The sequence below is a fragment of the Eptesicus fuscus genome, chromosome 12, assembly GCF_027574615.1.
Source record: "Eptesicus fuscus isolate TK198812 chromosome 12, DD_ASM_mEF_20220401, whole genome shotgun sequence".
Lineage (NCBI taxonomy): Eukaryota > Metazoa > Chordata > Mammalia > Chiroptera > Vespertilionidae > Eptesicus > Eptesicus fuscus.
Genome location: NC_072484.1, coordinates 56908384 through 56923860, shown reverse-complemented (window position 1 = coordinate 56923860; position 15477 = coordinate 56908384). Strand labels below are relative to the sequence as shown.

The following is a 15477-nucleotide window of genomic DNA, read 5'->3' as shown; positions in this document are numbered from 1 at the left end:
GTGCACCAAGAGTGTCCACCTCAGGTAACTGGGGGAGGCTGAGCCACTGGGCCCTATAGGACAACTACCATACAAAGCCACACTATCAACTCATGGAAGCAGCGAAAATGCGGAGACAAAGAAACAGATGACAAATGAAAGAAATGGAGGAAATCAAATGACTGGATATAGAGTTCAAAACCACGGTTATAATGTTTTTCAAGAATTTCCTACAAAAGGCCGATAAATTTAGCGAGACCCTCGAGGAAATGAAAAAGGACCAACTAGAAATTAAACATACACTGACTGAAATAAAATATATATATACAGAGACCTAACAGCAAACTAGAGGATTGCAAGAATCAAGTCAAAGATTTGAAATACAAAGAAGCAAAAAACACTCAACCGGAAAAGAAAAAAGAAAAAAGAATCCAAAAATTTGAAGATAGTGTAAGGAGCCTCTGGGACAACTTCAAGTGTACCAACATCAGAATTATGGGGGTGCCAGAAGAAGAGAGAGAGCAAGACACTGAAAACCTATTTGAAGAAATAATGACTGAAAAATTCCCTCACCTGGTGAAAGAAATAGACTTACAATCCAGGAAGCGCACAAAACCCCAAACAAAAGGAATCCAAAGAGGACCACACCAAGACATGTTGGAGACTGGGCTGGCCCTGGCAAAGACACATCACAATTAAAATGCCAAGAGCAAAAGACAAAGAAAGAATATTAAAAGCAGCAAGAGAAAAACAGTTAATTACCTACAAGGGAACACCCATACGATTATCAGCTAATTTCTCAACAGAAACTATGCAGGCCAGAAGGGAGTGGCAAGAAATATTCAAAGTGATGAACAGCAAGAACCTACAACCAAGATTACTCTACCCAGCAAAGCTATCATTCAGAATTGAAGGGCAGATAAAGAGCTTCACAGATAAGAAAAAGCTAAAGGAGTTCATCACTGCCAAACCAGTATTATATGAAATGCTGCAAGGTATTCTTTAAGAAGAGGATGAAGAAGAAAAAGGTAAAGATAAAAATTATGAACAACAAATACATATCTATCAACAAGTGAATCTAAAATTCAAGTGAATAAAAAATCTGATGAACAGAATAAACTGGTGAATATAATAGAATCAGGGGCATAGAAAGGGAGTGGACTGACAATTCTCAGGGGGAAAGGGGTGTGTGGGGTGTGGGAAGAGAGTGGACTAAAATCGTACACCTATGGATGAGGACAATGGGGGGGAGGTAAGGGCAGAGGGTGGGTTGGGAACTGGGTGGAGGGGAGCTATGGGGGGAAAAAAGAGGAACAATTGTAACAATCTGAACAATTAAGATTTATTAAATTAAAAAAAAAGAAAGAAAAACACTATGGCACACATGCAACTTAATTTTTTCACAAACCTAATAGTAACCACACATAAAAATCCCCAAACCAGGATAAACACAGTAGGTCCTCGGTTTATGTTGGAGATCCATTCCTATGGAGCGACTTAACGCGATTTTCACCATAAGTTGGAACCCACCTACATAATAAGCACCTATGTCACTCACAGAGTTAGCAGACTGAATAAAAAAATAAAACCCAACCATATGCTGCCTACAAGAGACACATGTAAGCTGCAAAGACAAAGGTAGATTCAGAGTAAAAGGGTGGAAAATGATTCTCCAAGCAAAACTTATTATTCAGAGTCTTCCAAACATAAAGTAAAAAAAAAAAAAAATTCTTAAAAATAACCAACCTGTTGCTCAGCCAGTGTGACTCAGTGGTTGAGCGTCAACCTATGAACCAGGAGGTCATGGTTCGATTCCCAGGCAGGGCACATGCCTGGGTTGTGGGCTCCATTCTCAGTTGGGGGTATGTAGAAGGCAGCCAATCAATGATTCTCTCTCATCACTGATCTCTCTCTCTCTCTCTCTCTCTCTCTCTCTCTCTCTCTCTCTCTCTCCATTCCACTCTGAAATCAATAAAAATATATTTTCAAAAATAAACAATCTGTTTTAGATACTTACTTTAATTTTCTCTGCTAAAGTTGATGTTACATGGATTTCTCTTTCTCCTTCATCATACATTTGAAAGATAAGATTATGCATAACATCGCCTGCTATCCAATTAACCTCATCTTGGTGTTTGATCTGGATTGCCTTTTGCCCTTCCACACTGAATATCTGTAATCTTGCAACATGGCTACTGGGAAGCAACTTAATCGTTTTCTCCACAGGTGCCACATCTTTACAACTCTAGGAAGAGAAGAAAACCAACATATATTGACTGACATCTGTACTTTCTGAAAACAGTTTTTGGCTTTAACAGTGAATGTTTTATTATACTGCTTAAAAAGTTATTCCAATAATATGGAAGATCATCTTATATACTATTAACATTCATAGGTTTTGTAACTAAGAATATATTGTACTATCAGTAATTCCATATTTTATACCACTAAGTTATAAATAAAGATAATGGCCACTTTCTTAAAACCAAAACACTAGCATGTTTGGACTTAAAAGGATTCCCTTCCCTTTATTTGTAAATTTACTTAAAAGTGCCACAAACTTGTAAAATTTTAATCACATAACAGGGATTTGGTGACTAACATTCATTAATAAGATTTAAGATGTAAAATATTAAAAGCTTTCAATAAAATCAGGGACAAATAACTGCCATCAAGTACATTATTTAATGATATTAGGTTACACTAGTGCTTTTATAATTCATTATTAAATGGGATAAGTGGACAAGTTTGCTTATAGCTAGATAAGGACTTTAAACGTCTTAAAGACTAAGCTGGCATATTTATAATTTATTATGGTTATTATATCAGTGTTCCATAGGTCAATAAAAATGAGCTGGATTAAACTTTATAAGTTGATTTTAGGCACACAAAATTAAAATCTTACATCATTATTTCATAACCAGGTATAATGCATTCCACAAAATTCAAAATAAGCCTAAGCCTAAAATACCTTTACAATCTTCCTTAGCTCATGCCTCTTTCCTTATCGGTCATAGTCATTCCTATCAAAGCCCATCCACATGAAGAACATATTCAAAATTCCTACCTCACAGAATATCAGATAAATAACCCATCCCCATCCTCCATCCTATGAATATCTTATTTACCTGACTCAAACTCAAAACTCAAGAATCACAACATTTAGATAACATTTTCTAAATGCATATTACGTGCTATACTTTGGTCTTTGCTTAACTGACCTGGATTCTTGGGTCCTCTGCCTGTTGCTGCCCTATATCTGCATAATCCCTAATAATTTGTTATTGTTGCTTCTAAGCCCAAATTCCTTCCTAAATCCAAATCTCTTCTCCTTAATCTTCCTAATAGTATGCTCAAAATATGTTGGCCATATTATTGAAAAAAGAAAATACATAACAAATATTTGAAGATTATCAAATACAACCAGTCTGAAAATAAAATATTTAAAGTCATCTCATTCTAATAAATAAATAAACAAATAAATAAAAGCTGTCTTTTACCCCTTTGAGGCTTAAAATGTTATTTGATGTATAATTTTTAGGAAAACATCAATCAAATGGAATTAGGATATTCATCATCTACTGCATCATATGTAAAGAAATCACATTTAAGTATTTCACTTGTTTAAGTATTTGTTATTCCATTCAACAACCTTAGGGGATCAATTGCTCATATCAAGCTGGCTTCACCTTCAGCCATGATGTATACCCAATAAAGAGTATCCTATGGTTCCCCAACTGGCATGGCTCAGTGGTTGAGCATTGACCTATGAACCTGGAGGTCACAGTTCAATTCCTGGTCAGGGCCAAGGCCTGGCCCGAAGGCTCAATCCCCAGTGTGGGGCGTGCTGGAGGCAGCAGATCGATGATTCTCTTTCATCATGGATATTTCTCTCTCTCTCCCTCTTCCTTCTTCTCTGAAATCAATAAAAAAATATATTTTTAAAATGTATCCTATAGTCATATTAACATAAAAATATCTTTGTATGAAAATACTAATTAAAACCATTGTTTCATTTTTAAAATTACACATACAAATTAAATGCCTATAGTCCATCAGTGGTAGTTTAAATGGAAATATTTACCAACTTTCTAAGAAACAAGTGTAAACTATAAAAAATAAAACTGACACATAAATGTCAAATTTTTATATAAGAGAAAATTAATTTTAGGAATATGTAAATCAATAATGCTACAGAAATTGTAAAAGGTTTGGTCAAGAAAAATACTAATATTTTATATAAAAATTAAATTATTCACTATACCACTTCATGCTTCCTTATTTCCCTTTGGCTAAAAGAACTGCAAATACCTCATTTAAAAAAGTCAAACAACTTTATAGAATTTATTATAAATCTCTTAAAGACTATTTATATGAAGACTCAAAATAATACCAATGAATAACAGTAACAACTTACAGGTATTTCAATTTTAGCTTTTAGCGTCTGGTCTTTTTTAATATTCTGAACTTGAATTGCAGGTCCTGATAAAATACTGGTTCCAGAACTACTGCAATCCACAGTGTAGAGTGGAAGGTTAGGAGCACCTAAAAACTAGAAGCACAAAAAATCACTTAAGACTTCAATAACTTATTAAATAATTGTTTAAATTTTCAAGTACTTCAATAGAGCTACTATTTCTGGCTTATAAATTAGAAAATTCTAAGTAGAATTCAAAATATTCTAGGGAATTTATGATTGAAAAGAGTTAATTTTTTATATTTCTAGGTAAAATTTATCTGTTTTGGAAGAAAATCTGACTTCCTCAACCAATACTCTTCCTGTTTTTACTTTATAAACTAACTTGGGTTTTCCTTTCCTTTTAGTCATCTCCATTGATCCATCCATCCATCCATCCATTTGTCCATCCATCCATCCATCCATCCTCAATCCTGAAGGATTTCTATTCATAAAATAAATACTTCTCCTGAAATGAGGTGAATGAACCAAGGAAGGAGAGGAGGGGAATCTTTAGTTCATAAATTTCTTTATGAAACTTGGTGTAGCTGACATCTTTATTGACTTAGGGATCCTGAAAACTATTGGTAATACAATATCCCACAAATTTCTCCATGGAATAATCGTTCAAGACCTAGATACTATACAAGACTTACTAAAAAGCAGCTAAAAATATAGTTATTTCCATTTACTACAATGGGATTCAAAATAAAATCTACATATTCTTTATCTTACAATAGCTTACCTTACAATGAACAACCAATTTTGGTTGTGTTGTTATATTGTCTGATTCATCCAAAACTTCTACCTGAAATGGGAAAGCTGTTCCATTTTCTATAACTAAAAATTCAGAATCAGGTTTCACTTTCAATTGATGAGGGGGACCTACAAGGAAATTATGTAATAAAGATTCTAAGATTGAAATATAGAAATATCAAAAGAAATAATTTTTAAAATTTCAAGTTTTAGTGATTTATAAATAATGCTGAGAAAGGAAAAACTAAGCCATATCCATGTTTCATCATTTCTATTCCCCAAATGCATAAATTCTATATCTGAGCAGGGTTGTCTCAATTGTATAAAAATGCCTGATGTCTAGACTTAAGTTTTATGCAACAAACTGTGACACAGTGATAACTCATGCTAGAAATAACCTATATACATACATTTTTTAAAAAGATCCTGGGGGAAAAAAAGTAGTCAAGAAGAAAAGCAAAGTTTATTATACTTTTACTAACTTCAACTTTATACAATGACTGATTTCTCAGACACATGTAACTACATGCTTGTTTAAAGGATAATGTTCAAATGATCAGTTCATGTACTGATATGACCAGATAATTTGTCAGACTGCCTACTACTTTGCTGTCATAAGCAAAGTACAACACAAGCTTCCTCTAAGATTAATAAGAGGGCTTACACTTCTGTAGCAAGATGACTTGATGTGTTCTATAAACACTGGTATTTTTAAAATTTAATTTATGCTAAATGCTGATAACACAAGTTTATAAAGAATAGTTTCTAGAAACACTTATTTTACTTTACGATATTAGCTAATATTTTTTTACTCTATGCCAGGCAACATGTTAAGTTTTAATTAAGTACTATCTATACTAATAAAAGCATAATATGCTAATTAGACCAAACATCCTTCCAGAGGAAGCCAGGGCTGCGAGGGACGCCCGGGTCCCAGGTGCCAGAGGGAAGCCGGTGCCAGCAGCCGAGGGAAGGAAGGCCTACTACTCTTGCATGAATTTTGTACATCTGGCCTCTAGTTCTCATATAATCCTCATAATGATCTTAATAAATAAGGTAATATTATTGTCTCCATTTTATAGACAAGGTACTGAGATCCAGAGAGATTAAGTATCTTGTTCAGGACAAGTGGCTAGAGCAGTGATGGCGAACCTATGACATGAGTGTCAGCACTGACACACGTAGCCATTTCTGATGACATGCGGCCACTAAGGGCTAAGGTGACACACTACCTGAGTTATGCTCAGTTTTTTGGCGAAGTTTGACACACCAAGCTCAAAAGGTTGCCCATCGCTGGGCTAGAGAGTAGCAGATTCAGGTTTAAGTTCTGGTTTATAATATGAAACCTGATGACCACTATCACTACATTGTGCTACTTCCTACTTTAACACTTTCATTCTTGAATTCCAAAATAATGTCAGAACCAACTGGTTACTAAGAATCTCACTACTCCAATCCACACTTTTAGCTAACCTCTAAAATAAAATAATTATAAATGTTTATTAATATGTAATACTTTATTACACTTTTACTAAGGTGCCAATTTTTATCAATGCATGATTGCGGGAAATCTCAAACTACTGGAATTTATAAAAGATAATAAAATAGCCAATGTTTCTTTTTACTCAAAACTAGTACAAAAGGTCATATATAGATAAAGATATAATCATGGTATTGTTAATTTCAGAGCTAAAACTTACATCCCAAGCACTGTTCTAGGCATTTTACAAAGACATGCAGTTCTCACTTAAGAGCAGTACTGTGTTAATGAGAACGCGTGCATATTGAAACTGTGTCCTCTATTCAGTTACCATGGAGCTGCAGAGCAAGAGTTGCCCATATTAACTTATTTAATCCTCACAACACTGAAAATAAATATTCTCATTTTACACATGAAGAAACTGACACATACAAGTTTACCTAGCTCATAAGTGTCAATTTAGATTCAAACCCAGAAGGGTTGAGTCTAGAATATACTCTGTGAATTTCTAAAATAGACTGTTCCTCAAAATAGCCAGCATTTTCTACCCTGTGAAACTTTAATGTAACTTCATTTTCAAATTAACAATTTAAATACATGAGAAACTTTTTTTTCTTAAAATACGAAGTAATCACTGTTGTACCAGAAGAGGTAAAAGACTGACTCAGTTGTAATATAAGCCTAGTAAGTACAGCTCTAAAAATAGTTCCCAAATACATTTTCAATATTCAAATTTTCCTCCCAAAGTTATTTTTAGAATGTCACTAAAGTCTTCCTCAAGGTTTTCCTGGTCATTTCTATCAGTGTTATATTTGACATTCATATGTCTCTTCAAGACTTATACAATTATCACACCAAAAGATATTATTACATTTTATCATAAGAATATTATTTAAAAGGTAAATTTAGGAATATTTCTTAAAATAATATTACCTGGTAGTAATCTAATTTTCAAAATCTGTGAGTCTTCTTTAAAACCCGGAAGAATAACCTTCAGATTAAAACTCTGTTGAAAAAATTTAAACAAATCCAAGTCTTAAATAAATACTTAAGTATTTTATCACCTCAATTCTGATTTATTTTTGCTTTTTATTTTCATACCATTACAGAAGTCTACTTAGCAATTTTATATTAACACTAAAGGTCGGGTGCACGAAAATTCATGCACTCGAGGGGGTCCCTCAGTCCAGCCTGCACCCTCTCACAATCCGCGACCCCTCGGGTAGGGTTCCTAGGCCTGGCCTGAGATCAGGGCCTATTGGGGCTTTCCTTCCACTGGCTGCCAGCAGCTGGCCCTACCCCCGCCACTGCCACTGCTTGCCATCTGTGCAGCGCTGCCCCCCCTCCCCTGCCACTGATGGCCTCCCTCTGCAGGCAACAGGCTGGGGTGCAATGGCTTGGCTGGCCTGGGCCTCCTTTCTTTGCTGGGGCAAGGCCAGCCCTGCGAGGGGCTGTCTGCCTACCTGATCTCCCCTAACCGCTGGCCTGCCTACCTGATCACCCCTAACCACTTGCCTGCCTACCTGATCACCCCTAACAGCTGGTCTGCCTGCCTGATCATCCCTAACCACTCTGCCTGCCTGATTGCCCCTAACTGCTTGCTTGGGGGAGGGACCAGCTCTGCAAGGGGCCATGGTAGTCTGGTCTCTGGTTGTTTCGGTCGTGATGCCTCTGGCCTTTTATTATATAGGATTATATGTAATTATATATTTACTAGAGGCCCAGTGCACGAAATTCGTGCATGGGGATGGTGTGTGTCCCTCAGCCCAGCCTGCACCCTCTCCAATCTGGGACCACTTGAGGGATGTCCGACTGCCCATTCAGGCCCGATCCTGGTAGGCTTTTGGGCAGGAGCGGAGCCTACCAGGATCGGGCCTGAACAGGCAGTCAGACATCCCTCTCACAATCCAGGACTGCTGGCTCCCAACTGCTCGCCTGCCTGCCTTCCTGATTGTCCCTAACCGCTTCTGCCTGCCAGCCTGATCACCCCCTAATCACTCCCATATCAGCCTGACTAATGCCTAACTGCTCCCCGGCCTGCCTGTTTGCCCCTAACTGCCTTCCCCTGCAGGCCTGGTCACCCCTAACTGCCCTCCCCTGCAGGCCTGGTCCCCCAAAACTGCTCTTCCCTGCAGGCCTGGTCCCCTGCCCCCCCAACTACTCTCCCCTGTAGGCCTGGGTACCCCCGCCAACTGCCCTTCCCTGCAGGCCCGGTTGCCTCCAACTTTCCTCCTCTGCCGGCCTGGTCACCCCTAACTGCCCTCCCCTGCAGGCTTGATTGCCCCCAACTGCCCTCCCTTGCAGGCCTGGTCCCTCCCAACTGCCCTCTCCTGCTGGCCTGATCGCCCACAACAGTCCTTCCTTGAAGGCCTGATCCCGCCCAACTGCCCTCTCCCTGCTGGCCATCTTGTGGCAGCCATCTTGTGTCCACATGGGGGCAGCCATTTTTGACCACATGGGGGCAGAAATCTTGTGTGTTGGATGGCCAATTTGCATATTACTCTTTTATTAGATAGGATAGAGGCCTGGTGCACGAATGGGGGCCAGCTGGTTTGCCCTGAAGAGTGTCCCGGATCAGGGTGGGGGTTCCTTTGGGGTGTGGGGCGGCCTGGGCAAGGGGCCTGTGGTGGTTTGCAGGCCAGCCATGTCCTCAGGCAACCCAAGCATAGGCCCTAGTATCTGGGATTTATTTATCTTCTATAATTGAAACTTTGTATCCTTGAGCGGAGGAAGCCAAGGCAGGCCAGGGCTGTGGAAGCTTGGCTTCCTCCATCGCTGGGGCAACTCAAGCCTCCTGCTCTCTCCAGCTCCGTGGCTGCCGCCATTTTCATTGGGATTTATTTATTTTCTATAATTGAAACTTTGTAGCCTTGAGTGGAGGCCTGGGCCTGCCAGGGTGTGCAGAAAGCTTGACTTCCTCCATTGCCGGGGTACCCAAGCCTCCTGCTCACTCGGTAGCCGCAGCCATCTTGGTTGGGTTAATTTGCATACTTGCTCCTGATTGGCTGGTGGGCGTGGCTTGTGTTGTAATAGAGTGGTGCTAATTTGCATATTGCTCTTTTATTAGGATGTATGTATGTAAAAGACACAGGTGAAAGAATTGACATACTGCTTCTTTACAGACTATAATCTTCAGATTTATAAGACATAACCTCTGAATGACCAAAATCAGGATTGACAGCTACAAAAATGTAGGGCAATAGTCAAGTGGCAAAAACAAAAATCTACAAATACAACATAGTATTCTGGGTTAGATCCTGGAATAGAAAAAAAATACTACTGAAAAACTGGAAAATGTAAATATAGTCCACAGTGTTGTTAATAGTATTGTATCAATGTTCATTTCTTAGTGTGAATAAATATAGGATGGTTATATAAGATATTAATAGAGAAAGCTAGATGAAGAGTATATGTGAACTCTGTATTCTATCTTCTAACTCTTCTATAAACATACTTTTCTTTATCCAAATACCAAACCCATTATGTTTACATAAGTGAGCTAAAGTTTCTCATATATTTGTTTCTGTTCTAAGAATTCAAAAATGGATGGAAAAAGCGATAGAAAAATGAATACTGGAAACATTGGGGGAATCACTTTGTAAAGTATATGATTGTCTAACTGCTATGCAATATATCTGAAACCAATACAAAATAATATTGAAAGTAAACTGTAATTGAAAATTTTAAAAAAGAGAAACGACACAGTACTGGATAGCTGTATTGAAAAATGACCTTGTATGTGGAAAGACTGAAATAAAGATGATGAAGACAGTTGAAAAATATTGGTAATAAATGTTTTAACAAAAATAACCGTAGCAAACATGCAGATTTTTCTTAGAGATATATATGGTAAGTCAAGTGACATGATCCTGACTAATTCTTAAGAACCCAACATTACTATCATCTTGTTACAAAAATAAGTTATTCAATTTTAAATTTACAATTTCATTTTTACAATTGTAACATTTATATCAATGCTTACCTTGCCTTGACAAGAGTTTACGGGGCCCTTAGCTGTAACACCTCGAATTATACAATTAGGTCCCTTGGTTATTCCTTCATATTGTAAAGATAAACCACTGGAAAAAAACAAATTATTTCATAACTTCCCCCCATTATCTACAAAGAAGCTGCAAATGTGTTCTGTTTTCTCATATGCCATTCACAAGTTTAATTCATTTTTTAAATAAAATAGTATTTTTAAAAAAGGAATAACTGAACAAAGAAGCAAATTCCTATGAATTTTTTCCCCATAGAACAATGATCTAACAAGTACTGATAAATGATACCAATAAGCCAATGCAAATAGTAGACATACTGTAAAATGTAAAACTTCATATAATGAATTAGTAAAGATACAAGGTAGGAAATAAGCAAATGCTAGACTATAGATATAGGCCTAAGAAGAAAAAATAATCCAAATAGGCCAGAGTTAAGCATTTCTTCAGCTTTTGCATATTCTTTCAAATCTTTCACCCTTACCCAGATAGTTGTGTTTCAGTGGTTGAGCATCAGCCAACGAACCAAGAGATCCCACCCAGCTCAATTCCCAGTCAGGGCACATGCCTGGGTTGTGGGCTCAATCCCTAGTAGAGGGTGTGCAGGAGGCAGACATAGATGTTTCTTTCTCATGTTTCTATCTCTCTATGCCTCTCCCAGATGTTTCTATCTCTCTATGCTTCTCCCTTTCTCTCTCTCTAAAAACTTATTTTTAAAAAAAACACAACTTTTTCCTCAATGGGATTTCAGAGAATTTTTGGCACCTATAACTGAATGGCAAATTTAGATAAAGTACAAAAAAAAAATCAAGTATAGTCTTATAAGATGTAATATTGTTAAAATATATACTGAGATCCCTGATCTACTACCATAGGCAATTTGATTTCTAAATCACCTTTGAACATGTGTAGATTCTTAGAGTGTAAACATTTTACTCTGTCAAAGGGTAAGGTGAAAAAACAAAGAAAAAGTACAACCTGATGGAGAAAACGCCTATGTTTTCTGAAGAATGGAATTTAAATATTAAAAAGTATTTCTGAATAAACTGCAAAAATTAAACAGCATGCTTTGCTTGAAAAAAAGACACACAGTAGCATACAAGATAAACTTCTTTAGGATGATGACACATCAAAGGCACACATCTATTTTCATCTTACCTAATAATAGACAAACATGTAAACTGACCGTACCTTCGATACGCCCATAGCCAATCAGAGTGAGTATGCAAATTAACCCAAAAAAATGGCGGTTAATTTGCATACATAGGCGCCCAGCGCCTATGCCTGTGTCCCGGGAATATCCTGGCACCCAGGTCACTGTGAGGTAAGGCTGCGTTGGCCCAGAGCAGTCTGGGAAGGGCCTGAGCCAGGGGGCTCCTGGGCAGGGCCAAGCCTGCAATCAGAACAAGGGGTCAGGGGCGGAGCCTGCGATCACAGGGAGCTGGGGGTCCCCTGCCCAAGGCCGAAAGCCTCCGCCAGAGGCTTTCTGTCTGGGCAGGAGTGGAGCCTGTGATTGCAAGGAACTGGGGGTCCCCTGCCCAAGGCCGAAAGCCTCTGGTGGAGGCTTTCGGCCTGGGCAGAAGCGGAGCCTGCAATTGCAGGGAGCTGGGGGAGCCCTGCCCAAGGCCTTTGGGCAGGAGCAGAGCCTTCGATCGATCGCAGGGAGCTGGGTGTCCCCTACCCAAGGACAAAAGCCTCGGCCAGAGGCAGAGGCTTTCGGCCTGGGCAGGCAAGCCTCGGCCACAGGCTTTCGGCCTGGCAGGCCTGGACAGGGGTAGAGCCTCCGATCACAAGGAGCCTGGGGTCCCCTGCCCAAGGCCGAAAGCCTCCGCCATAGGCTTTTGGGCAGGAGCAGAGCCTGCGATTGATCGCAGGGAGCTGGGGGTCCCTTGCCCAAGGCTGAAAGCCTCGGATAGAGGCTTTCTGTCTGGCAGCAGCAGAACCTGCTATCACAGGGAGCTGGGGGAGCCCTGCTCAAGGCTTTTGGGCAGAAGCAGAGCCTGCGATCGATCACAGGGACTCCCCTGCCCAAGGCCGAAAGCCTCAGCCAGAGGCTTTCGGTCTGGGCAGGCCTGGACAGGGGCGGAGCCTGCGATCACAGGGAGCTGGGGGTCCCCTGCTTAGGGCCGAAAGCCTGCCAGAGGCTTTCAGTGTGGGCAGGAGCGGAGCCTGTGACTGCAGGGAGCTGGAGGGCCCCTGCCCAGGCCTAAAGCTTTGGCCAGAGGCTTTAGGCCTTGGCAGGGCCCAGCCCTCAATTGGTGTGAACTATAGAGGAAACACCTTTTCTGACTGCACATTGGCTAAGCTTCCTTATGCCACTGGTAATATTCTTAGTAACCTGGGTAATAAGAATCCAAAAAGGTGATCTAGGGTTTTTCCACCATACTTCTGGAGAAAAAAACGAAGGTCCGCTGCTGGAGGGCTAAGAAATGTCATATCCTGCCCTAGCCGGTTTGACTCGGTGGATAATGCCTCGGCCTGCCGACAGCAGGATCTGGGTTCAATTCTGATCAAGGGCATGTATCTAGGTTGCAGGCTCCTCCCTGGTCGGGGCCCAGATCAGGGCTCATGCAGGAGGCAACCAATCAAAGTGTTCCTCTCACTTTGATGTTTCTCTCTGTCTTTCCCTTTCTCTTCCACATTCTCTAAAAGTCAATGGAAACATATCCTCAGGTGAGGATTAAAAAAAAAAAAAAAAAAGAAATGCATATCCTATGAAAGATACATCTTGAAAATGCCTAAAGAAAGTTGTCATTTTTTCTTGGTGAACGGACTGGAGTCCGTGTTGATGAAAACACCTTGGTGGCTGTGGTGACTGGCAGTGGCTGCAGCAGAGGGGTGATGGGGCTGGTGCCTTCCCCTGATCAGCCCAGTTGCCTCCCACAAAGGGAGGCCAGACTGCGGCTTAGGCCCGCTCCCCGTGGGGCACAGGCCTAAACCGTCAGTAGGCCATCCCCTGAGGGCTCCCATTATGTGAGAGGGGGCAGCTTGGGCTGAGGGACCCCCCCCCCACCCCCAGTGCATGAATTTCGTGCACCGGGCCCCTAGTTATCTCACAAAACCTTAGGAATATGCCAACAAAGAGATTCCTTTAATTCACTGTTAAAGACAAAGATTTAAAAAGAGAGGAAAGGAAGAAGAGACAAGGACAACAAAACTTACTAGAACACAGCAGCAAGTGACCTAGTAGTCTAAAAAAAACTTGAACCCTACAACAGCAATGGAAAAAGTCAGAAACCAATCTATACCACAGAATTCCCAGGTATCGCTCAGGAATTGGTGGTACTAGTTACCTCTAAAAGTGATTTAAAAATAGAAAGGCAAAATGATGATAGATAGATAGATAGATAGATGTGGAAATCAACATCCCCAGACCTCCCCTCTCTGCCTCTGTCAGATGACTAAAAGATTATTCTTTGAAAAAGGCTAAAGCCTCTCTGAACCAGGGGAAAGCACATAAATTGAAGGAGAGGGTAAAATAATAAAAAGAATAGAAGGGGTAATCCTGAATAAATGCATATAGACGCTGAGACCTTCCCATCCTCATTCTCATCCCAGACTTGTTACTGGACAGGTTATGAACCTGGAGTGCTAAACTATTCCTCTCAAAGCAAGAGGCTAAAGATTTTTCTTTGTGAAAACAGCCGAGCCCAAGAAAGAAGAAAAGACTTAAAAATACTGACAACAGGATTTCTCTCCAAGAAAGTGTTACAGGCAGTTCATTCTATAGTGGAGTTCACAGTCATCAGCATCTCCTACACTCCATCTGCACTTTAGTTCTCCACTCAATTATAAGAAGATGACCAATAATTACCAGATATCTGAGTAATGAGATGAAAAATCAACATGAGCAACAAACTTGGAAACAACAGAGATTATCTATGTAAAGTATTTTTAAAAACTCTAATTTGTCAGTGAAAAAAATTTTATATTCATAAAACAAAAGAAGATCTACAAAAGAACATTCAGAAAACCAGGAAAAACTCTCAAAAATTAAAAGTATAGCAGAAAGGAAAAATTCAATGGAAAAGTTATAAAGTTGAGAAAAATCTGTCAGAAATTTTTAAAAAATAGGAAAATCAGAGAACCAGTCTGGAAGGCTCAATATCAAATAAATAAGAATCCCAGTAAGAGAAAACAATTATGATGGAAAGTAGAGAATGAAGTACTTCAAATAATGAAGAGACCTAAACAGACATGTATCACTATAAAATTTTGTCCTGTTAAGAATAAAAAGTAGATCCTATAAGTGCCCAGAGAGAATGCATAGGAAACATAAAAAGGAAAACTAACCAAGTTAAATTTATTAGCAACAGTGAAGGTTCAAAGGCAGAAATGGAGGAATTCTTTCATAATTTTGACAGAAAATAGTTTCCACTATTCAATCAATCAAGTATCAGGGTAGAAAAAAAGACCTTTTCAGAGCAATGCTTTTATCTCACATGTACCCTTTCTTAAGAAACAGAAAGGATGTGCTTCTGCAACAGGAGGGGAACATGGGATTCTTATAAAAATAGGAGGCCCATAAAAGATTAAATGCTAAACAAGATAAGCCACTTCACAGACTCATAATTCAGGAATATTTCCTTGACCAGGGATCAAATCCCTAACCTTAGCATATTGGGATGCTACTAACTAACTGAGTGAGCTACCTGGCCAGGGCTTTAGTATTTTATTTTTAAACAAGCATGTTTAATACACTTAAGCCTCAACAACCTGGGCTTTATGCAATATTAAAAATAAATACTATAAATGTAATTTATCCTTGCAATTTTATTTTCTCTAGCTTACTTTATTGGAATTGAGTA

The 15477-nt window shown here is 39.3% G+C and overlaps 1 protein-coding gene across 1 annotated transcript in view; it reads right to left on the bottom strand.

Annotated features, from left to right (window-relative positions):
• SMCHD1 (structural maintenance of chromosomes flexible hinge domain containing 1) overlaps nt 1–15477 on the bottom strand; it is a 159359-nt gene that overhangs the window by 79208 nt on the left and 64674 nt on the right. Inside the window, exons 21-25 of the mRNA XM_054723730.1 lie at nt 10654–10750; nt 7605–7677; nt 5181–5320; nt 4397–4531; nt 1997–2224 (exon numbers count right to left, since the gene is read on the bottom strand). Coding sequence (XP_054579705.1) covers nt 1997–2224; nt 4397–4531; nt 5181–5320; nt 7605–7677; nt 10654–10750 — 673 coding nt within the window. The remainder of the gene's footprint in view (nt 1–1996; nt 2225–4396; nt 4532–5180; nt 5321–7604; nt 7678–10653; nt 10751–15477) is intronic.